This window comes from Pithys albifrons, chromosome 3, assembly GCF_047495875.1.
Source record: "Pithys albifrons albifrons isolate INPA30051 chromosome 3, PitAlb_v1, whole genome shotgun sequence".
NCBI lineage: Eukaryota > Metazoa > Chordata > Aves > Passeriformes > Thamnophilidae > Pithys > Pithys albifrons.
The window spans coordinates 62,458,227-62,480,218 of NC_092460.1; the positions used below are offsets into that span (position 1 = coordinate 62,458,227).

General features: G+C 34.7%; 1 protein-coding gene across 4 annotated transcripts in view; it reads right to left on the reverse strand.

Annotated features, from left to right (window-relative positions):
• Window positions 1-21,992, reverse strand: part of NAV3 (neuron navigator 3) — a 273,242-nt gene that overhangs the window by 157,971 nt on the left and 93,279 nt on the right. For all 4 annotated transcript variants that reach the window (XM_071552178.1, XM_071552177.1, XM_071552176.1 and 1 more), the window contains exons 4-5: window positions 3,800-3,872; window positions 1,045-1,222 (exon numbers count right to left, since the gene is read on the reverse strand). In XM_071552178.1, the coding sequence (XP_071408279.1) occupies window positions 1,045-1,222; window positions 3,800-3,872 (251 nt within the window). The remainder of the gene's footprint in view (window positions 1-1,044; window positions 1,223-3,799; window positions 3,873-21,992) is intronic.

Sequence of the window (21,992 nt, forward strand, 5' to 3'; positions counted from 1 at the left end):
TTTCAAGACAAAGATTACTATCAGGCTGAAGTGTTAGAAGTTTTGTCAGTTGAAGAAATGTGTTTAATATAAACATGAAAGAGTAATTTAGATATGAATGGACTAAAAATGAACCAGAATCTCAATAACTTAATCTGACACTTTTAATCCATTCTAGATCATTGATTTACTACATTCTAGACATGGTTGTTCAGTAAGTCGGCAAAACGACTTTAAACAAGGACATGAAAAATCAAATATTTACTAAACCCAACAAAGCAATAGATCAAAGTCTTCATTAAGAACTCAACTCCAGTTTGCATGGTACCAGATGTGAATGGCTTTTTTTTACCTTCCTCTATAAAGTATACACTGTTAATGTTGTTTTCATTTAAATAGTTGTGTTTCAAACTGATCCTTTTGTCATGGCCTGTAAGCAACTACCTTCTCAAAGCATGTTTTCAGCTGCAGTCTCAAAGAATGTAATTCAGCAATTAAGGATTTTGCTGATTGCTTTCACGTCCTAAAACTAAAGAAACCAAAACTGACCACATAAAAGAAACAACTAGATTAAGGCTATTTCTTCTATACATTCAAATAGAATTAGGTCCTTAAAAAAACAGAATGTATTAATTATGTCTTTTCCCCATGTGTTGTGCTAATTATTTGAAATTGTTCATTTAGATGTGGGACTGGATATGTGAAGAAAACATGAACATAACCAGTGTTCTAACCACATGGTGTGCTAGCTATCTCTTATTTTGTAATAGGCAGTAAAATCAATAATAAGGTAAGAGAAAGACTTACAATTAATTGAAATTTGAACTAAATTTAATAGGGAATGTTTTGTGCTCACACTCTAGCTTTACTCCCAAGAAATGCAGGCATAGTACCAAACAAACACATTGCATCCAGTGCAAAAACAGACCAAAAAAAAAAAAAAAGAAAGAAAAGAAAAAGGTCAGGCTTTTAAGTCTTAAAGTGGCCTATTTTTTCCCCATGAAATTTTGTCTGAACAGAAAAATAAAAAGCTTTTACCCCTGAGAAAACGAACTTTTAACCTACCTTGACTGCATATCTTGGTGTGTTTTGGACTGGCTGATTTCAGGTGGAGTTGAAGGAACTTGCTGTTGTAGATCCACCAAGGACTGGTAGTACTGTTGCTGATGATGTTGCTGCTGTTTGTACCGAGACAAACTGAAAAACAGCCCTAAAATGGCTTTCAAATTTCCATTCCTTATTTCTATAAAAAAAAATAGAGAAAGAGAACAAGAAGTGAAAACATTTTGGTTTTAGACTTCAGTTTTACCACAGTCTTATAGTAAAATATTTATGTACATACCTATAGCTATACAAGTTTATGTCTTATATCTCTTCATTTATCTCTAATATCAGGGATATTTTAGGTATCACTGATACTTTATTTTCTATTATAATTTTTATTTATGTGATGCAATAAACACATACTTTTATAATGCCCTCATGCTGAGTCATTTACATGATCATAAACAAGATTACATCAAACTGTAAATAAAATATATAATATGAAATTCAAACTCCTCCCTCAACAAAGTACAAATATTCTAAGTAAGGAGAAATTAATTCAGAGAAATCTGATTTCTCCCTAGCTGTAGGGGCACATCCCTTCAACCTCAAGGCTTTAAACTAGTCTTCTTGGGTTTGGGGCAAATTCTGTGCACATTGATAATAAACAGTGCGTTCTAGAAAAACCAAAAAGATGATATAGTAATAGTCTTAAAATTTTGCTTTTTGTGTATATATTTACAATTTCTAAAGAAGAATGTTTCATTTTCAACTTCTCTTTCTTTCCTACTTCTAAATGAGTTAAAGTTAGAAGACTTCTTGCAAACAAAAAATCCAGAAACTGCTAACATGTACAGACAGGGAAGAGGAGGACAGTGTTTTCTTTGTAGCAACTGGCTTATTATTTATCAGTTCGTTCTCAAGAAGAGATTCTGCAGTCAGGATTTTAAATTTACTTTTGTTCTAAACCTCTTTGCTCAGTTGTCAAAATGAGGTAAAAACTGGTTGTGAAATACTCAAAACTTTGTTAAAGTTATGATATATTGTTCAAGAACCTTTCTGGTCATTAATAAATGACTCAGTAGAAGCAAGACACATTTACCAAACCCTATTACAAGAAACTTAAATTCTTTTTCCCAAAAGAAATATTAATATTCAAGACTATACATATTAAAAATGGTATATTTATGGGAATCACACTTTTGAAGTACTTTGAAGTAGTATCATTACAAAGATATTAGTGGATTTACACCAGATTCATGACCAACCTCAGAACAGCAAAATTACTTTAAGTCTTACTTCAGAACTCAATAACAAAATTGGGTTTTGGAGACTAATGAGAATTTTAAATCATAGTCCTTGCATTTATCCCCATGTAGTATTATTGCTTTTCGTAGTATATGAACTTAAAGCTACACAGTTGAAGCTTACATCCTACTAAAATTATTTTCCAAAGTAAAATAAATGTATGAATAAAGGTATACATTACAGAATGCACATAGATTTTGATTTAACAAAGTACAGAAAAAAAAGTGTCATGAACCATGTGATGGAAGTAAACAATTTAAAGTATTCTCATTAAATAAATTATGATATTCACACATTTTATTGGTATTTTATATGCAAATGAAAACAGGCTGCACTAGCAAACTCAATTTCTAAAAAGCTTTGAGGTGAATGACAATATGCAAACTTTCACTATTCTCTTGTATCAGCATATCTACAGTATGTGCAAAGGTTCTTTTAAATCACTTAAGGAGCTTTTCATAAGTTTACAGTGAAACTGAGTAGATAGTACATATCACAGCTGTGTTACACTTTTGAAGTCCTAGAAAGGTTGAGATAGTGAAAGATAACAATTCTGAGTTAATTTAAAAATGAAACAGTGATTAGCATTTCCTCTTTTTTTCTCCCTGAGTCTTCTAAAATTCAAATGAAATTACCATCTCTGGATTGTTTCCCCCTTCCAGCTTCTATCTGGGCTACAAGCAAACTGAAAATACAGGGTTGCATCTCATTAGTACCTGTTACCTTCAGCTGCCACAGAGGTCACAGGGATTTTGAAGGTGCATAGCACCTTACAGAACTGCTTAATTTGTTGCAGGATGACTTATATGCATTTTATTAAATTACAAGGAAAATTATTCACCTGTCTCTTAAATTAGGAAGGTAAATACTACACAATAATGAAGATAATTGATATTTGTAATGGTTTTGATTTATTATATGTCTGAATTCAGTTGTAACCATATTATGCAATCACTTGAGGTGACTAATTCAGTAGAATAACAAGAAGTAGCAAGAATATTCACTCTTAATAGATCACATCAAAGGAATACTATAATTTTCAGACTCAACCTGACAGCATTACTACTAATAATAAATTTGCTAAAACAAATAGTCTTTCCTGGTTTTACTTAACTGAGCAAGATTCTCAAGTCCTTGTTTGTTATTATGAATCACATATTTGAACAAGGTAAAAAGTATGCTTGGGAAACTCCATGTTTACCCAATATTGTGGAGGTAACATTAAAAGATTATTACTATTGAAAAAAATCGTTTTAAAATATTGTCTCAAGCTTCAGAAACATTGAATTACTTGGTTCAATTTAAAGCAAAAATTAAAAGGAAACTCATTCACTTGCTATCACTAATCTAGATTTGCATGCTGTTCAAGACCGTTGGAGATCAGTATTTAAGTGCAAATAATTTGTGTTAAGAAATTTAGTTTTCAGAAAAAATCCTATTAATTGTTCTGAGGATTTATTTCTCTTACCTTCTGCAGAAAGACCTTGGACATTTACGCCTCTGGCTGCCAGAAAGCTAAGGCAGACATCAACATTCTCAATCTGCAATATGAATAGAAATAACAAGCAGCATAAGACTATTTGACAAAATGCAGAAATGTGGTGAGAGGGGGGAAAAGAAAAAAAAAAAAACTGCCCAGGAATGAATACTTTACATTCATTACATACTACAGCTCTTTACCAAAGTTTAGCAAGAATGATTACTGCTAATTGGGGAATTGATATAAAGCTTTCATTGTCTGCTTTGGTGCTTAAAAACAATTCACAAATGCCCGAACCAGAATGGCATGCTGGCAACTCAGCAACCCACCTAGTTAACATAAAACTGGATTTCATACGCTACAAACAAGCAGCGATGAAAGCATGCATAGAGAATTAGATGCTGAGTATATGTCTGGAGATGTGAGCAACTGAGTCCATTAAAAAATGTAAGCAGAAAACTCCAGCAAATGCTTTAGCAAAGGTGCTTTTCTTAGGATGATGTAGGATACTGTGAAAATGATGTCACATCTGTGGTTAACTCTCTTCAAATCTTAGGCTTAATAATTTTAATTTATTTGATGTTTATACTCCTCAGAAGAGTTCTTCCTTAGTAAAGGACCTGGTGCTGACTTCTGTTGGTGATTTAGAAGAAATCTACAGATACCATTGAGAGTTTTAGATAAGAAAATATAGTCTAAATGTAGATCAATAAAATTACAGAACTTCTGCCTTTAAAATGAGTAAACACAGAATTAATTTGACTACTTTAATATGTCTATTTCTAACAGATGAGGAAGAAAGAGTGTTCCAAAAGATTCTCTTGAGTCACCATTTTCAGCTGATTACCCAAGTCCTTCCAAGATCTGTGAATCAAATACTCAGGTATAAATCTAAAAACTTCTAACAACTTTGTCTCTACATACATATATGAAAACAGAAAAAATATGTATAGGAAAGCGTTCTATGTCAAGTGGCTTCAAAAGATATGATTATAATATACCATTTTTAGGCTGATGGATTTTTTCAAGGCAATTAGGACCACAGAAATAAAATTTTAACAATGTATTTTAAATACCTATTTTCATTGGAAAATATTAAAAATAAAGATTATTCAACACTAAAACAATAAGCTTGCAGAAGCTCAATCCATACAGTTCATTTTATTTGAATGTTTACGTATTACAATGCCTCATGTCAATGGTTTTCAACGATCAGCACATAAGGGGTAAAGTCACAACTTGAATGAAAGCTCCTTGATCCTCGGCAGTACCATTTCTTGCCTTGGACAGTCTTTAACTACTGTCATCTTTCTATGATTTCAGTTCTGACATTATTCTCAGTAAAAGGTAATAGCTGAAAGGATATAAATATTCTTTTTACTAGTGACCCCAGAAATACATATTATGAGTTCACAGACTGTCTTGATCCATAGATACTATATATAGATTTATGAATACCTGAAAATTTTTTAGATATGCTTTTCAAGGACAGTAAATGCCAAAACATTAGTAATATATCTTTTAAAAAGTATTTTCAAATGTTTTCGAGGACATGCTAATATTTATAAGGAATGATAAATAATTTCTTTCCGGAATCAGTTACAGGAAAAAAAAAGAAGTCCAAACCCTACAGCTAAACTAATGAAAGTTACTAAAAAATTGTGGTTTACCATAAAGTTTTCATAAATCAATTTTACAGGTGTTGCCAGTTTTCACAGCTGTGAATGTGGAATAAACATCAATGTGATTACTCCAACTCTGGCCCAGCACAGTAACTGCAGAAACTCAGGCATCAGCTCAGACATTGTCTTAATTGTTTGTGTAGTTTTACACCATGAAAAAACCCAAATTAAATAGGTAATTTTGTTAAGAGATAGAGATGTGACACAGCTAAATCAGTTGCAAGTTGGCTGCAGCTAAAATAGGAAGATCTGTTTCTTCCTCACCTCTTCTTCCTGCCAGGTGTGGGGCCCTGCTGCTGCTGCCTCTGATGGGCTTCAGTGCTTTTCTGAGCACACCAGGAGCTGGGTCCGTGCAGAAAACTCGCCCAGCAGAAAGGCAAATATATTTTAGTCACTCCAGTTTGCCATACAATCAGATAAGCACTGGAGTCAGCAGAGGGGAGGGCGTGCCCCAGCATGAGTAAGGCATGGGCTGGGCAAGGACAGGGGAGGTGAGAAGGAGGGACAGGCAGATGGTGCTACTCCTGGTGGCAGCAGCAAGGGAGCTGGCTCAGCCCTGACCTCCAGTTACACCCCTGCATGAGTCCTGAAAACAATTCACATGATGAGAATATTTCTACTTGAACTTTAAAACAATGTCAGCTCCATAAGAAAACAATTTGAATGGAAATTTCCCTCTACTGAAGAATTTAAAAGAAATTAAGATTTTTTTGGACATTAACTATATTAACTCATCATGTCTTTGAATTTTCAAATAAACCATAATACAGTATTAACTACTTCAAAGATGGAAAATTCTGCTCTATAACTTAGTACTGGAAGCTAAAGGGAGGAAAAATAAAAGCAGAAAAAGAAAGAAAAATCAGACCAACATCAGTAGCCTCCATCTCCAAATAACTGAAAAAAATATTATCCAGCACATATTCTAGTTTAGCCAATACAATTTTCATAATGGGTATGTACTCTCTGCAGTAGTTATAAACAAAACATAACTATAAACAAAGCCTGGTTTATTGGAGAACATTTAAGCCCCACTGTGCTGTGAAAACATCTCAATATCTGTCTGCAATACTGAATACTTAGTAAATAGTAAACCTAATACATAAATCTTCACACATTTAAGGTGAAAAATATCCTATGGAGATGGCACCTGGTTACTTTATGTGCCTACTTCTACAGCATGTGCCTTTGAAGTAGTCTCTTAAACTCTCGGACAAAACTAATCATTACTGCTAACACCAGTGACTCAATAGGCTGCAAAACTACAAATCAAATTCTGTTTGCTTCACAGTTCACCAAAAGAGCTACAGCAGAAGCTGCAGGTCCAAAGTTACTCTTCTGGTGATGGTGTATGAAGCAATAGCAGTGGCCAACTTTCAGACAGTAGACTGGGGTTGCACTGTTAGCCTTATAATAAAGTCTTGTTTTGACTTGTGAATTGAGCAAGTTTGGTGTGGCAACTCACAGCCACATAATACACTGAAAATGTCAGAAAACAAGTCTCACAGTCAGTTTTCTGATAATAACTGCAGTTACTATACAACTCTCAGAAACTGTTAGGGGATTGAAAGAGACATGCATGAATATATCCTTGGGTTATTTTCACTTTTCTCTCCAGTCTAGAAAATGTTAGCCTTAAAGTTGTCCCATTTTGAAGGTTTTGGCATGTCTCTAAATATTGTTTTAATTACCTACTTCTTGCCCTGGCAAACCACAGTTATTCTTTGAACTCAAACCCAACCAGCCCCAAACACTTTTTCTTCAAAATTACCCACAGATGAAAGTAATTTTGCAATTACAAAAGTTCTGAGATATTTCAAGTAGCTTCCACTCCACAGTACTGTTTCAATCAAGAGTGATATGAATTCCTGAAGTCCATGTTTATTTAAGTAGTTAGTGATGAGGTTACTACACACTGGCGTAAGCTCTTAGAGCTGACACTGTATATGTAGAATTCTATCAGCTTATATATCAATGGCTGAAGATTTTGTAGTGTAACACAACAAAGACACCAAAAAAATTTTGTATCTTACGTATGACCACAATTTTTGAGTGAATTTGCTTGAAAAAGGAACTAGTTGATAACAGAGATTATGTTTATCATTATAGTAAATAGTATAATCAGAATTACAAAGTTTTGTAGCAGAAGATATAGCTCATTACAGAACTCAGGATATATAGATTGACTCCAAATCTTAAATATTGAGACAGAGAAGAGTGAATTAAAACTGCAAATTTGCTTCTACAGGTAGGTGTTGCCAAGATCAGACTGTTTTTGAAGCATTCTCCATCACTGTCAATACCCATTTTTTTTCCCACTTATTTTATATTAAGAGATCAAAATAGTGGACGAAGAGCAACATGTTGTATAGTAGACCTACCACATTAAAAACTTTAAAATTTATAAATAGGATAAAGAATTTATGATATAACAAACCTTCATTGCCATGTAGATATTTGTTGCTTAGCTATTCAGTTAACCATGTTGAAAGTCAATTAACACTACACAAGCTTGCTTTTCAGAGGTAACAAAAGCAGAATTCTGAAACCTAATCCCTTCCTCATTAAAGCAAGAATAGTATGTCCAATTCTGAAACATAGCTCCAGCATTGTGAGTAAAGATAACCTTAGCTAAGAGGATGATAATTTAGTAATTAAGATTTGTTGGCATCATCAGGTACATGACACCATTTGATACTTTTTAAATTAAACCTACTGAGTTATGCTTGCAATATATTGAGCTTCTTTCATGAATCTGATCCTTTAATACTATTCATACCCACAACATCATGAAAAAAGCACCTGAAATACTTAACACTATAAATAGCAGTGAGCCTCAATGTACTTCTACACTGACATTTAAGGGGTTATAGTCCAAATGACAATGCACAAATAAGCAGAAATGCCACAACTCTGATAATATTAATACATTAGGTGGCATGAAAAGAAGATAACATTGCAAATCTGCTGTCAGATGTTACATTGTGTAGTTGTGGGTAGTCTGCTTTTCACTGAAAGCTATTTGAAATTTTACTGAGAGGAATAAATCACTAACTCAGACTGGGGGACTTGCATGTAGATAAACAGTAGTACTTAATAGCCGGCAGTTAGCAGATTTACAGGAGGAGCTCATTTGTGGGATATACTCAGCAGTGACTCAGTATATAGAATATATCTATTACAATTATTTTTGTCTTTCATCTCCTTTGTCTGGCAGACATCACTTTCCTCACTTCCAAAAATAAATGTAACTGTGGGATGCTCAGAAGACAAATAATGATGACTAACACAGCATTATGGTCATTATAAGAAGTTCTGAAAAATATCTTGCTTTCACTAGCTCTCTTTTAATAAGTTTATGACAATACATTTACCAGAACACACATACACATGTATACCATATACACAAGTTAGTTGCTACTTCCCTACTTTGAGCTGTTTTCTCCCTGAAGAACGGAACAGCATATAAAAGTGACACATTATTTTTTATATATCTATATCTATATCTATATATATATATATATACACACACATATATATATACATATATATATATACACATATATATATATACATATATATATACACATATATATACATATACATATATATATACACATATATATATATATATATGCTCTTAAATACTTTTGATTATTTTGGCAGCAAAAGTAAAACAGTAATTTTGTTTGCACTTCATTCAGCACTATCTTCCATAGCTTTGTGTGTATTTTGACATTCTGATTCTTGACCCAAAGCCCCCAGATGAAATTTGGCAAAGGATTGCTTCATGGAAATTTTCTGATGTTGCTGATGGCTGATTAAGGACACTCATGGAAATAGGATTCCACAGAAATCCAGAGAATCACATACTCACTCTTCAATATTCAGTTATTCAGTGCCCCCTCCCCCTTTTTTATGCAAATATTAAATTGTACTCCTTTGTAATTGGTATTATGGCATGGCAGTCTGTGTTACAATAATTGTATTTAAAACACACTTTACCAGCAAGGTTTCTTCCTAAATTTGTCCAGAGTATTAACATGAGTTGAGACATGTATTTGACTCTTCCTTTTGCATGGATATTTATTACTAACACAATTTGTGGAGGTCAAAGGATTTAAATGAATGCAGAATTAGAAAATGTTTTCTTGTTGTAACACAGCTCATTCTCTTTCAAGGTCTGTAGCACTAGTACAATCAAAATCAAACAAAAATAAAATCCAGGCCTTACAGGTAGCAGCCTAGACTCTAAATATTCACAATTCACATTCTGCATAAAATAATAAAATGAAAAAATGGAAAAGCAGATACTATTTTTTGATTCTTTTTTTTTTACAGGAATCAGCCATGGAAGGAGACACACCGGGTTTTGAGGTTTGGATACTCAGGTGACATGCTAGTGATCTGGTCTCAGTTTTAGGCTCTAAAAAGATCAGAGGTTCAGGCAAGCAATAGAAATGCCTTCATGAGTGAATGAAAGCATTTTTGGTGCACATATTGGAGGTGGTAAGAGAACAAAACTTTCCATGTAGATTTAGTTATATAGAATAGTCTGGAAGAAACTGGAAAATATTTTCATGTGGAAATGACCTAAACTTTGGTTTTTGCTTGTCTAATAGAGAGCTTTGTGAGAAATGGTCATGTACACTCTCACATATACACACAAGGACTATGTTTTGGTCAAGTGTATAATCTTTCACAACCTGCTATGCCTAAAGCTGTTTTCAGAGCTTGAAAAGGACAAGTGTCTGTTCTTAACTGACTCACCCACTGCACACATTGTGACTTGTGCACAAGTCTTGTGGCCTGGGAAACATCCAGATATTGGGTTGGCCTTTTAACTTTGTTTCTTATGGGTGTTCTTCCCAGCCGGTTTCACTAGTTTGTATTCATGTTCTGCCACGCCTTAAAGCAAAGAGCTAGAAAGTTGCAAGACGGAGATATTAAAGGAAAATGCTTGCAGTGCTGTAGTGAAGTATGTTTTTATCCTCAGTTGTATCAGTCAAGTTATTTACCAACACCAGGCATCATAAACCAGACAGGCGGACATTCAGCTCTTTTCACTGTGTACAAAATAACCACAGGTCAAATCCTTCTTCCCAAAATAAAACAAAACAACTCCAGAACTTTATCCATTTCAGTGTTAACTGAATGCACTGCTCAACATCCTACTCACTTACCATGATTGTTTTCTACATACCTATATGTGCTATGATTTTCTAAGGCTGAGTATTGGGCCCAAACACCTGTTTCTGAAAGCTGACTTATTCCACGGAGGTTCAACTGAAGAAGTCAAAAGCATCATCCAGATTAAAACTGGTATACCAAAATGGCTTACCCAGTCCAATGTCTTTATTCCCCTGTCTATTCATTCTTCAAATGCCACACATTCAACCTTGTTTGTGAGTCCAGATGATTCTTACATGATCAACAATATTCCACTGTAGGAATCCCTAGTGCTTCACTAGAAAACAGATGTTCAGCACACCTGAACTGCTCATCTCTTCAGAAAAATTTGCAACTGGTAATACAACTAAAAAAAAAAGATCCTTAATGTTTTCACAGTTTTACATGGTGGGATAAAATGTATCTAATCCATAAAAAGTAAGAAATTATGATTTATTTTTATAACATGTGGAAAGATTTATTGCAATTATTTGTAAACTACCAGTCAGTACCCTCAATCATTATAAGAAATATCTTTTATTCCACATGCTCCATTTCATTTGACATTGTTGTCGATGTACCTGTTTTCTGTGAAAATTTGGCATGAAATTTTAATTACAAAACTGTTGTAGCATTTCACTACACTGTATTTCTGTATGTTATCCACAACAGCTGGTTCCTAGGTATTCTAAAAGGGATAGTCCTTCCCAGAAAACATTTATTTACTTTTTAAACATAAGAGTAGGGTTCAAGACTTTCAAAGTGAACAATGTGAAACACTCATTTTATAAGTATTATAACTGAACTACAATAAGCAGACTTTTTTAAAAAATATATTTTGTGCAGGTTAAACTAGTTTAACACAACTGAAAGGAAGACATCTGCTTCCTTGTCTCTTGAGTATTTAAAGTTGAGTATGCTTGTTAACATATGTATGCGTTCATGTTACAATGAAAGATTTTTATTACTGGGCAAGACTGAAAGCTGTATATTTCGATCAAGATTCCTTATGAAGAAACTGTACATAGCATTATCATACAATAAAAAATTATTTTTTTCTACTTAGTAAGGTCTTTTAGAAGAGCAGAGATTCTTCCAAATCTGAAAGTAAATACAATGGGAAGAAATGTGGCCCAGAGTAATTAAAAAAATATAGTGGCTCTTCTGAGGAAGCTCATTAGTTTCAAATTTTTCTCTGTAGAAGATGCTGGTGTGTCAAGTTGCATGTTGCACAGTTCCCTTGGGCACAGACTTCTGGGACTGAGTGAACTTTGCCACGAACTCTCAGTTCCCCTTGTAGAAATGGGGAAATTTGAAGAAAGGGAAAATTGGGAAATAAACAAAGCTCTCAGAACCACGTTATTTATTTTCTGATAATTTATTTACTACAAGCTCTTAACACGGCAGCTTATTGCTATAACTTCTTGAAACTACACTGGAAGGCATTATCAAGTCTCCCTGGGTGGTGTAAACTTGAAAACCCACCCAGATAAAACAGGTGTTACGGGAGATGTTTAGCACATTCTGCTGACTTCGTGTTGCACGTGGCCCAGCTCAAGTCATATTGCATATTTCTATCAAAATGATAATGCACATTCAGGGCATTGAGCAGAATACACTGACATGTAAACACATTCAGCTTAACTATTTTCTAGCAAACTCCTCGTTATTTCAATAGAATAATTTAAAGAGCATTTAATAAAAATATCAGTGAACCATGTAAATTCATTCCAAAAAACTGTTCCAAACTAAGCATTGACTTTGCAATAAGAGACTATATCTGAAAATTAAAAACTGATTTACTGGAGGCATTTGTGGAGAATTTTACCTTAGAGGATAATAACTACTGGTATGTAGAAGGCCTCCCAGGCAAAAATTTTTAGGAAATGATGCTGGAGTTATTTAATTATTAGCTATTTTTTGAGGAAAGGACAATAGTGTTATTTAAAACTGAAATTCCTTCTACTTCCTTTCCCAACAGATATTAAGGAACACGCACATCAAATTCTTCCAACATGCAGTCCAAACACAAAATATGTCCAGTAAACCCAGAAATGTGAAAACAAATTAACTTCTCAAATACTTGGAGAATTCAACAGACCTATGTACTGATAAAAGAATGCATGAGGTCACTGTTGAGGTCAAAGTATGAGCTGGGGTGTGTATTGTTTTTAAGAAAATGCGACAGGGATAAAGGGATCCCTTCTGGCATGAATTACTGTCAGCCCTGTCAGGAACACAATTGTGACAATTGCTGTTGCACGTCTTTCACTTAGCCCCTGATGTGGTGCTTGGAAAGCTGGCAGTGAAAGTGAGATAATTGTGAGATAATTTCTGTAATGGCAAAAATGGCAAATACAATTTATTTGGTGGGGGGGTTTGTTGTTTTTTGTCTGTTGGTTTGGCTTGGGTTGGGTTTTTTTGGTTGTTTTTTCTTTTCCCTGTTTGTACACATGCACAAGGTAATGAATAATGTAACTATTCCAAATAAAAATAATTAATTCTAATCATAATTTTTACATGGCCAAAAAGATCATTATAAACATCTGCTGGACATTTTCTCATAATCCCCAAAAAAGCTCAATCCACAAACACCCCAAAATCCACCACATAAGAGGAGAATGCAAAATTTTACTCTGATATCTATATAATGGTATCATCTTGCTTCTCATCTTCCTTTCTTACCCACTCTTCCTTCCGTGTCTTTTCTGCATTTGTTCTCCCCGTTTCTACACAGTAGTCTCTGCAGTAGACATTGTATGTATGTACATACATACAACAGAAATTGCAACAAGAAAGTGTTGGATTTTTGATTGGAATATAGTGCTGGATTTGGATTCAGATAACCATGGAGGTATTTCACTATCTTGCATAAATTTCTTAGAAAGCTAAAATATGGCTTCATAGGAGTACGAAGTAAAAGGAAAGACCACACAAAAGTTATTTTGCAGTGTCTGAAAGTATCGCGCTGCTTCAGTGCTCTGACCTCTACAGGTCTGTGGCCACCAACACTGTGAAAGAACCCTATACATTCACTAAGAACACAAAATTGAAGATAAATACTACCCTGGGAGGACCTTTTTTAAGGCAGTGATAAAAAGAACTCTGTTTAAACATGGTGTTTCTTAAAGCAATGCTCCACTTCAGTGAGCTTGTCTACAATCTTTTTTTTTAGTTATGCAACACTTCTGAGTCAGCAAGGTACCAAAGTCTAAATATTTATGCCTAAATATTTAGGGAACTTAGAAACTTCCAAAAATTGGAGGGCAATGTGAAAATGCACTCTTCTTTAAAACAGAGAAGTTTCTTTCCATTAGGTCAAAAGAGAGTCTGCAACAGAGTGTTCATTTACTAGATTTAACTAAACCTTTGAGAGCATTCCAGTTCTCTCCTTCACCACTATTTAGTACATAGCAACTTCATTTAGTTTACTCAAAAAAACAGCTTTTAGAAATAAGGGCAATTACAAGCACTGATGGAATGAATACTTTAAAAAACAAGTAAACAGGTAAATTATGGAGCATTTCACTTCATCTCTTGAACTCTGCAAATGGAATCCATCTAGATGCACTTTATGCTTCCTGAACCCTCACTCTTGAGGGAGTATTAAGACCAGAAGTCTTAATGATATAGCTTGTGCAGGAGAGACACTGACAGTTTGCTCCTATCTTTCTGGCCTTTTGATTTTATAAACATTTTGATGTTTTTTTAATTAGATATATTTTCCACATTACCCTGAAAAGTATTTATAGTACGTTGAGCTCATCAAAAGAAAAGTGATAGAAAAATACTGGTTATTAGCAACCTTTAAAAGTACAGCCCAGAAATTTCTGTAGGACTAAAGTTGTATGTTTGGTCCTCCAGCTGGAACTCAAAGTCCTTGGGAAGATATAAGCATGAGAGAAAATAAGTTACTGTTTTTCCTTTATGTTTAGTTTTCATATTACTGACTCAAATTGGTCTAAGCCTTAAAGAAAAAGGCAAACAAAATTGATGATGAATTGATTTCACAGGTTATTGAAATTATTCAGATTAAATCAGACATCTTTAAAGGCCATAGGGATAATACAAGAGACTCATACTTGGGCTTTCACTTTTGCTAGAGTACCTGAACGTTGCATTTTAAACCATATTTAGCATAATATACATAGGCATATTGGGCCATGCTGTATGTTTTCACACCATGCTTCTAAACAGCTTTCATGTTTGCCTATCTCCACCACTTTCTTGTAACTATGGGAAGAATTTACCACATTTTCACAAGCTGTGGTGTCTAGATTCTCAGTCAAGGAAAATAAAAGCACCTGGAACCACAGAAGGCAGTGGGCTATCTCCTCATAAGCTCAACAGGGTCACATTTGGTTTTATTGACTTCTCAGTCAAATGCTGTAAGAGAAACATCAGAAGTGCTTAGGTCTATAAAATGAAGCCGCAACAAGCACTTACTGCTTGTTGTCACTTCACTTCCAGTTGTAGCCAATGAAGTGTAAAGCGTAGGAGGAAACAATTTTTTAAATAGTTATCCAAGTGTTTTCAAGTACCAAAATACAGCCAGTATTACTTGGAAAAAAAATAAGCATTTACTTGGCTTTAGAAGGGGTACATATCTTTAAAACCATTAATTGATGCGATGCAACAACATAAATCTTTCAAAGCTGTTTATGCCAAAAAATCCAAATAGAAGCCTTATATATACAAGAACTGAAAGCACCCTTGCACATATGTTTACTCTGGAGAGTTACTGGTGATCTGTCCATGAACTAAGAGCTTGTACCAAAAGAAAAACAACAAATACCTAATTTAAAGTCATTATTGGGAGGAATTACTGAGAAAATTTGTGAGTGACAGGCAAAACCACTCACAAGGCTGAGATGCTGGTTAGCTAATTATGTGCACAGTTAGAGTACAGAAAACTGTAACTAACTTCATGAACTATTTTTTATTTCAAATGCAAATAGGTCTCAGCTCTCAAGTATGGAAACCAAAGGGACAAAGAAAATACTTTTGGTATTTTTTTTCTCTAGAGGAAAATGTCATTGGTGCACTCCAATTGTAATTCTATAGAAACTCTGAAAAATCAAGAGGTATGAATAACTCAAACAAGGTTCTAATTAGCTGACAATACAAACCTACATGAAGCATATTCTAATTGTTATAGAATTAAAGACTGCCAAAAGCTACAAGCTAAAATACAAATGTATTTTTATTTCAGGGAAATTGTTCAGATTTAATTTTTAAGGACTTTGCAAGTTTGATGCTAGGCCAGATGCCACCTAAAAGAGGTGCTAAGAACTGCACAGGTAAAGAAATGCTTTGAGTTGATATAAACTACTGAAAAAGCAAAAAGTATTTGTGATCAGTTTGAGAGATTGAATACAATATAACCAAGTCCTAAGAAAAAAAAAAGTCTTCGACTGACTGAAACTGAACCCTGCCCAGACTAATTCATATCCAGACACTGGGCCAACTTAAAATAAGTGCAACTTGAAATAAGTATAGCTCTGATTTATATCATATGGTCATCTGTTGATCATATGGTCAGCAGACTCTTCAGACTAGGAGTGTTTTAAATAATTCCTGCACATCAGAAAGCTGCCAAAGATATTACTATATTTATATTTATACTATTTATTTCTCCTGAAACAAAAATGGTTGTACTGTATTCTAACTATTTGTGTATTAAAGTTTCAGGTCATAGTGGATTTAAACTGAAAAGTTACATTAAAAAAATAAAATAAGGAGACCATGTTAGAGTTTTAATTAGCCTGATCAAAAGCCTTAACATGAAGAGGGATTAGTTAATGCTATTGAAATAAGCAGTCTTTGTGATAACTTGCATGTTCTACTGCTAGCTTAAGCCAATTTACCCTTGTGTACCTTAATAGTATTGCCTCTAACAGGGTCACCAGCTGTAATACAGTTTATATTGAGAGTTAACATTGGTATTTAAGTCCAGTTCAATCTCATCAAAATCTCTACTAACACAGAATTTCAGCTGCCTGATGATATCTAATGCCATTTTAGAGTTGTCAGATCCATGGGCTCTTGCCAGCAGGAGAAGGCTGGCAGAGCAGTAATTTCAATCAGTGAAAAAACCTTGACTACTTTACCCCTGGTCCCATGGCTGTGCACATGACTGTAGAAGATTTAAAATATTTTGTGAGGAATACAGCAGTCTTCATTTTGACATTTCATGTAATATATGGTGACCAAAAGAGCAGTGCATAAATGTATACTGAAAGAGCAGGCAAAGTACCTTCTAACTCCCTAACATACTAACTTTATTCTCCTTCTCTTACCCCAATATCTAGAGGAAAATAATTGCCAGGGTCATTTGTTCTTGCCAAGTCATCCCTCACACTGCCATTCTCACAGAGGAAATATTGACCTGACGAACCACTGCTTTTCACGTGTGCCAGCAATAGTACATTGGGGAGAGGCTGTGAGTAGAAGGGAATTGCAGTAAGTTTCAAAGAGCTTACTCTTTGAGTAAAACTACAGGCAAATGAAAGAGCAGGGTTAGATGGGTTAGTGCTCATAAAATTCAAGGAACTCTAAAATGGTGAGTATGTAAAAAACACTGTAAAATTTCCATAAAACAGTCTAACACTTAGCTGCAACAGCTGTAGGTAGCTTCTGTTTCAGCAAAGATCAAGGGCAAAGTGAAAAAATACATCTGGATAGATTGTAGTAGTTTCAGTATGCACCTACTTTCATTCTTTCTCTTTCTTTTCTAACACTGTAATTGTACTATATTCTGAAAGTAATGCAATACCACTGAAAAAAACCAAACTTTTTGTGGCACCAAATTTTTGATATATTTCTTTCTAGCAAGAGACCAGGGGAAGGTTGCCAAGTCCTTCTAATGAACATCATAATTATAAATGTATTAGGACAGGCTTTTTTTTTTTTGTTGCCACACTAGTTTGTAATTTACAGACTAAGATTGTTGGGACAGTATATGTTACTTTATTATCCTCATGTCTTGCAGCATCTTTGCTATAGAGGCAAGCTTTGAAATACCAGGTACATATAATGGCTAAAAGATGATTCAGTGACAAACACACAGTACCTCCAAAACCATTTGTTGGATAGTGTTTATTTTAATTTTAAGCACATGTAAGCTTAAAATTACAAGAAGTATGTCTTTGTCCCTTCTATATAGCCTGTTCCACCCTAACATAGTCAGTTACCATCCTTTTCTTTTTCCAGTAATTACAATGGAAGCCACAGCTTGTTGCTTTCTGGCACCCTCTGCTGCTTTACACATTACACCACAGACAGCATTTTATGGACAGTTGCAAAGTACTTGTATCCCCATTAAAATATCTTTCTAATAGTTGCATTTCCCAGCCTAAGCAAATAAAAGCTGACAATAATCATACTTGGTGTGTGCCCTCACTTGTTGTTTACAGATGTCAATGCTTAAATTCTCAAAATCTGTCCAGTAGCTCTTTTCTAAACTTAATCTGGACTCACCCTAAGGAACAGAGATAGTAGCTTTGGCAAATCTGTAGAAGAGTGGGTGTCTCATGCTCTCACAGATATCCAGATAATACATAACATAATTCCTAGAATTTGGAAGCTCTCACAAAATTTCATTCACAAATGAGAGCTAGAGAGAGCAGCTTAAATGTCTTTCAAAGTGAAAAAATCTTGGGGGTTCTACTAAAACTACACAAGGTACTTTACATGGATGCGTGTCCATCTGCATGTGCTACACACCAAAACACAGACTCACATTGTTTTTCAAGAGACTTATATATTACTGAAGCTGCAGAATCCTCCATTGTCAGGAGAGGCAGTGGCAGATTATTGTAAGAAGGATGAGTGAGAGTCCTAGGCACCCCACCTCAGTGTTATGAAATGTACTTCTGTGAAAAGTCTACCTCTCTGAGCAAACTCAATGCTTTGCAGACACTGAACAAAAACTTTTTGTAAATAACATACAGCACCCAAAATTACAAGTATAAGCAGAAGTGGGAATGGTTAGAAAATCTTTAAATAGAACTAAGTCCTCAACTATAAGAGAACTGGCATTTTGCCACAGTTCCAAAATAATCAGGCATTAAAAAAACCTAGAAAGCTGACAAAACCTCAAAATTACCAAAAAACCTTGTTTGGATATACTGGAAAATAAAACCACTTCAGATACATTGTTTATTTTCTTGTGCAGCTTAAATATGCATTATTGCTGTTCAGCTAAATATCATGCACTTTCTTCTCTATTTTTAAATCCAGTAAACATTCTAGACATTCCTAGTATTTATAACATACTCTCCCTATACAAGATGATAAAAATACACCATCATGAAGCACACATATTTACAGTAATCTTGCTGCTGCTATCTGGGAAAAATCTGTTAATATAACCACAAAACCTGTCTATATAAAAACCTGTCTATAACCACAGGTGCTTTCTAAAATACATGTCACAGTCAATTTGTGTGCATGTATTTTTAACTGCCTATTTGTGTTAAGACTTTTCAGTGCATTGCAAGTAATGGAAGTTTCAAGGCCATTTATTCATCACCTCTTTGTCTAAACATTTGTATTACAAATATATATTTGTTCAATTCCAAAACTTCAGGAAATGTTCACATGACATTTTTGAGAGGAAAAAAAAGCACCAAAAAACCCTAACTAAAAACTGAAGAGCATAGAAAGCTAATGACAGATAGGGGGAAGTGGGGAGATCATCAGCTGCATCTCTTCAAACAATAAGTGCTCCAAAGTGTATGAAATCCTCTAGTCTTCAAGAATACTGCAGTATTTCATCTCTGCATATCCTCCCAATACAGTTTAACTTAAGTTTCGGATCAAATGACATTGCTCACACACAGGTGAGAGAAGGGGAGAAGAGATGGGTGAGATGGTCATGCCTCAGTGGCATGATAGTAGTGGCATACTGTAGATATAGATTGAAGGGAGGTAAGTTTCAAGAAATTGCAGGGAGGGCAGCAGGAAAACTGGGGGGAAGGGGAGGAAGATGTGAAGGAAAATAGCTGATTTTAAGGAATGAGAAGATTTTTCAGTGTTTGGCAAACTTGGTCTATGGAAGCAAAATGTGTATAAACTCTAATTCCCGTACTAACAAAGCAAACCTAACCATAAACTAATGACTCAGTAGATTTCATGAAGACTGTATAAGTATTCATCACAGTATACATACTTTTCATGACATGATTATGTCATTAACATTTACATGAGTTATTCTCATAAGATTCTACACAGTAATAATATAAGAAATTTGTAAGCATAAATAAAAAGGCTAATAACAGCTTTCAATTTATACTTCAAAGTACTTCAAGCCTAGTAAAATAGTATTCAGGATGTGTTCCTGTGGCATATTATTTTATGACTTCAGACAGTCAAATGTGAGTGACTCACGGGAATGTGTATCTCATTGCTGATGCCAATTAGTAACTCTGAGCTGTTCTTTGAATAGAGATTGTTATAAATCTTGTGGTTCTTTTAATGTTCTCAAATGTAATGTTCTGGATGTAAAAAGAACTGCTTGTTTCAGTGCAGAATGAAGAGGTCTCCCAAAATGTCAAACTGGAATCAAACCATATCAAAAAAGTGATGACTTAGTCATCTTCTCCTGCCCTTCCTCTCCAAGATGTTGACATACTTAGGCAGGAGGATTGAAGTGTCTCATTCTTTATCCTCTTCTAGATCTAACACTTGCAGCAGTTGTCCCATTTTTTCCTCAGCTTCCTCTTTTTCTCACAATAAAACCGTGCTTGGTCTACCACAAAAAGGCAACGGTTACTCTGCTTGTCTGTCCAGCTGTTATCCCATCTATATTTTCTCTTTAATTTCCTGAGTTCTTGGAAATTTTAGGGTTTGTTCACAAAAGCAGATGGAATTTCTCTTCTGCCTGTGATATGCTAAAATGATTTGTCTGTCATCTTAGTCAAATTGGCTGTGTTAATAAAATTAATAATCTCTTTTCAGCAAAACTTGAAACAAGAATTCCAACATCAACATCCTTGAGTGTCAACCATCTTTAACATTAGGACCTTTAACCTTACCTTTACAGAAATTCTGTCTTCCTTCCTTTCATTATTCCCTCCATTCATATAGTCACAATTATTCCCATACTGTGTCCTCAGATCAACTCTTATTATTCCTGTTACTTTTTTTCTTTTGGGGTACACACATCTCTGTTTCTGATACTCTCATTTTCATTTTTACTCTAGTCTTTATGTCAAGTTTATTTCTTACACACACAGAAAAACAAACTTCAGTTTCAACACTGATGAAGATTCCACTTCCTGCAACTGTTCATTAATTTGCATTACCTATTTGTATATTTTCACTGTAGATATATCTACATGTCTTACTTTAAGCCAGAGGATTTTTAAATTTCTGTAGCATAGAAGATTACACAAAAAACAGCCATGAGGTCCCTGAAAGGCATATACAAGTTTGTAAACCAGGTTTGTTGATGTCTAAAACAAAGAGAGAGACTGAAATCCTGAAGGTCAGCTTCTAAAATTTTGTCCTGCACTCATCATCTATGATTCAAGAGTTTGAAATAAGGGAGAGTTCAATGAGATAGTTAACTTCAATGCTCACTTAATATCATCTTACTGTGAAGTAAGATGGCATTCAATACTCACTGTGAAGCCAGTGTACAGCAGATTGAAAGTGTCTGGATGGGTCAAATGTTCAAGAAACTTCTGTAACAGCTAAAGACAGTCACTGAGGAAGGAATTAGGTTAGTTCTCAAAGGGAAGATCACATTCTGAACCTACCTAGGAAATGAGAGGATTTATCTAAGAAAGCATCTTCAGAGGGCTAGCTAGGACATGCTCCTGGCTATGACAATTTTGGGCACCTGGGTCCTGGGAATCCCAGAAAGTTAAAAGTTGAGTGTAGATCACGTACCTACCTACTGAGGAAACCCAGAAAGCATAGCTAATTAAGTAAAAAAATTATATGGGCCTACTTGAAAATACCATCAGAAAAGACCCATCATGCTGAGGAGTGTCATTTCCTTCATAGATAGCCACCTGCTTAGATGCTTTCACAATGGAGCTGTATTAGCCTGGCCTGCTACCATGTAGAGCTGCCACTGTCACAAGGTAGGTAGGAACAGAATGTATAAAGTGTTACCAGTGTGGCTCTAATGGCTATTTTACTCACAGTCCTGAAAAACAGAATTACATGAGACTTTACTTTGTCAAACCACAACAGCTTCATTCAGAAATGCAGAACAGGGAAGTAAATCCTTGGGAGGAGGGACATCAAAGAATGTATAAAGTATGCATTACCATGACAAAATTTTCCCAGGGAATGGGGAGCATGATACTTCTGCCATC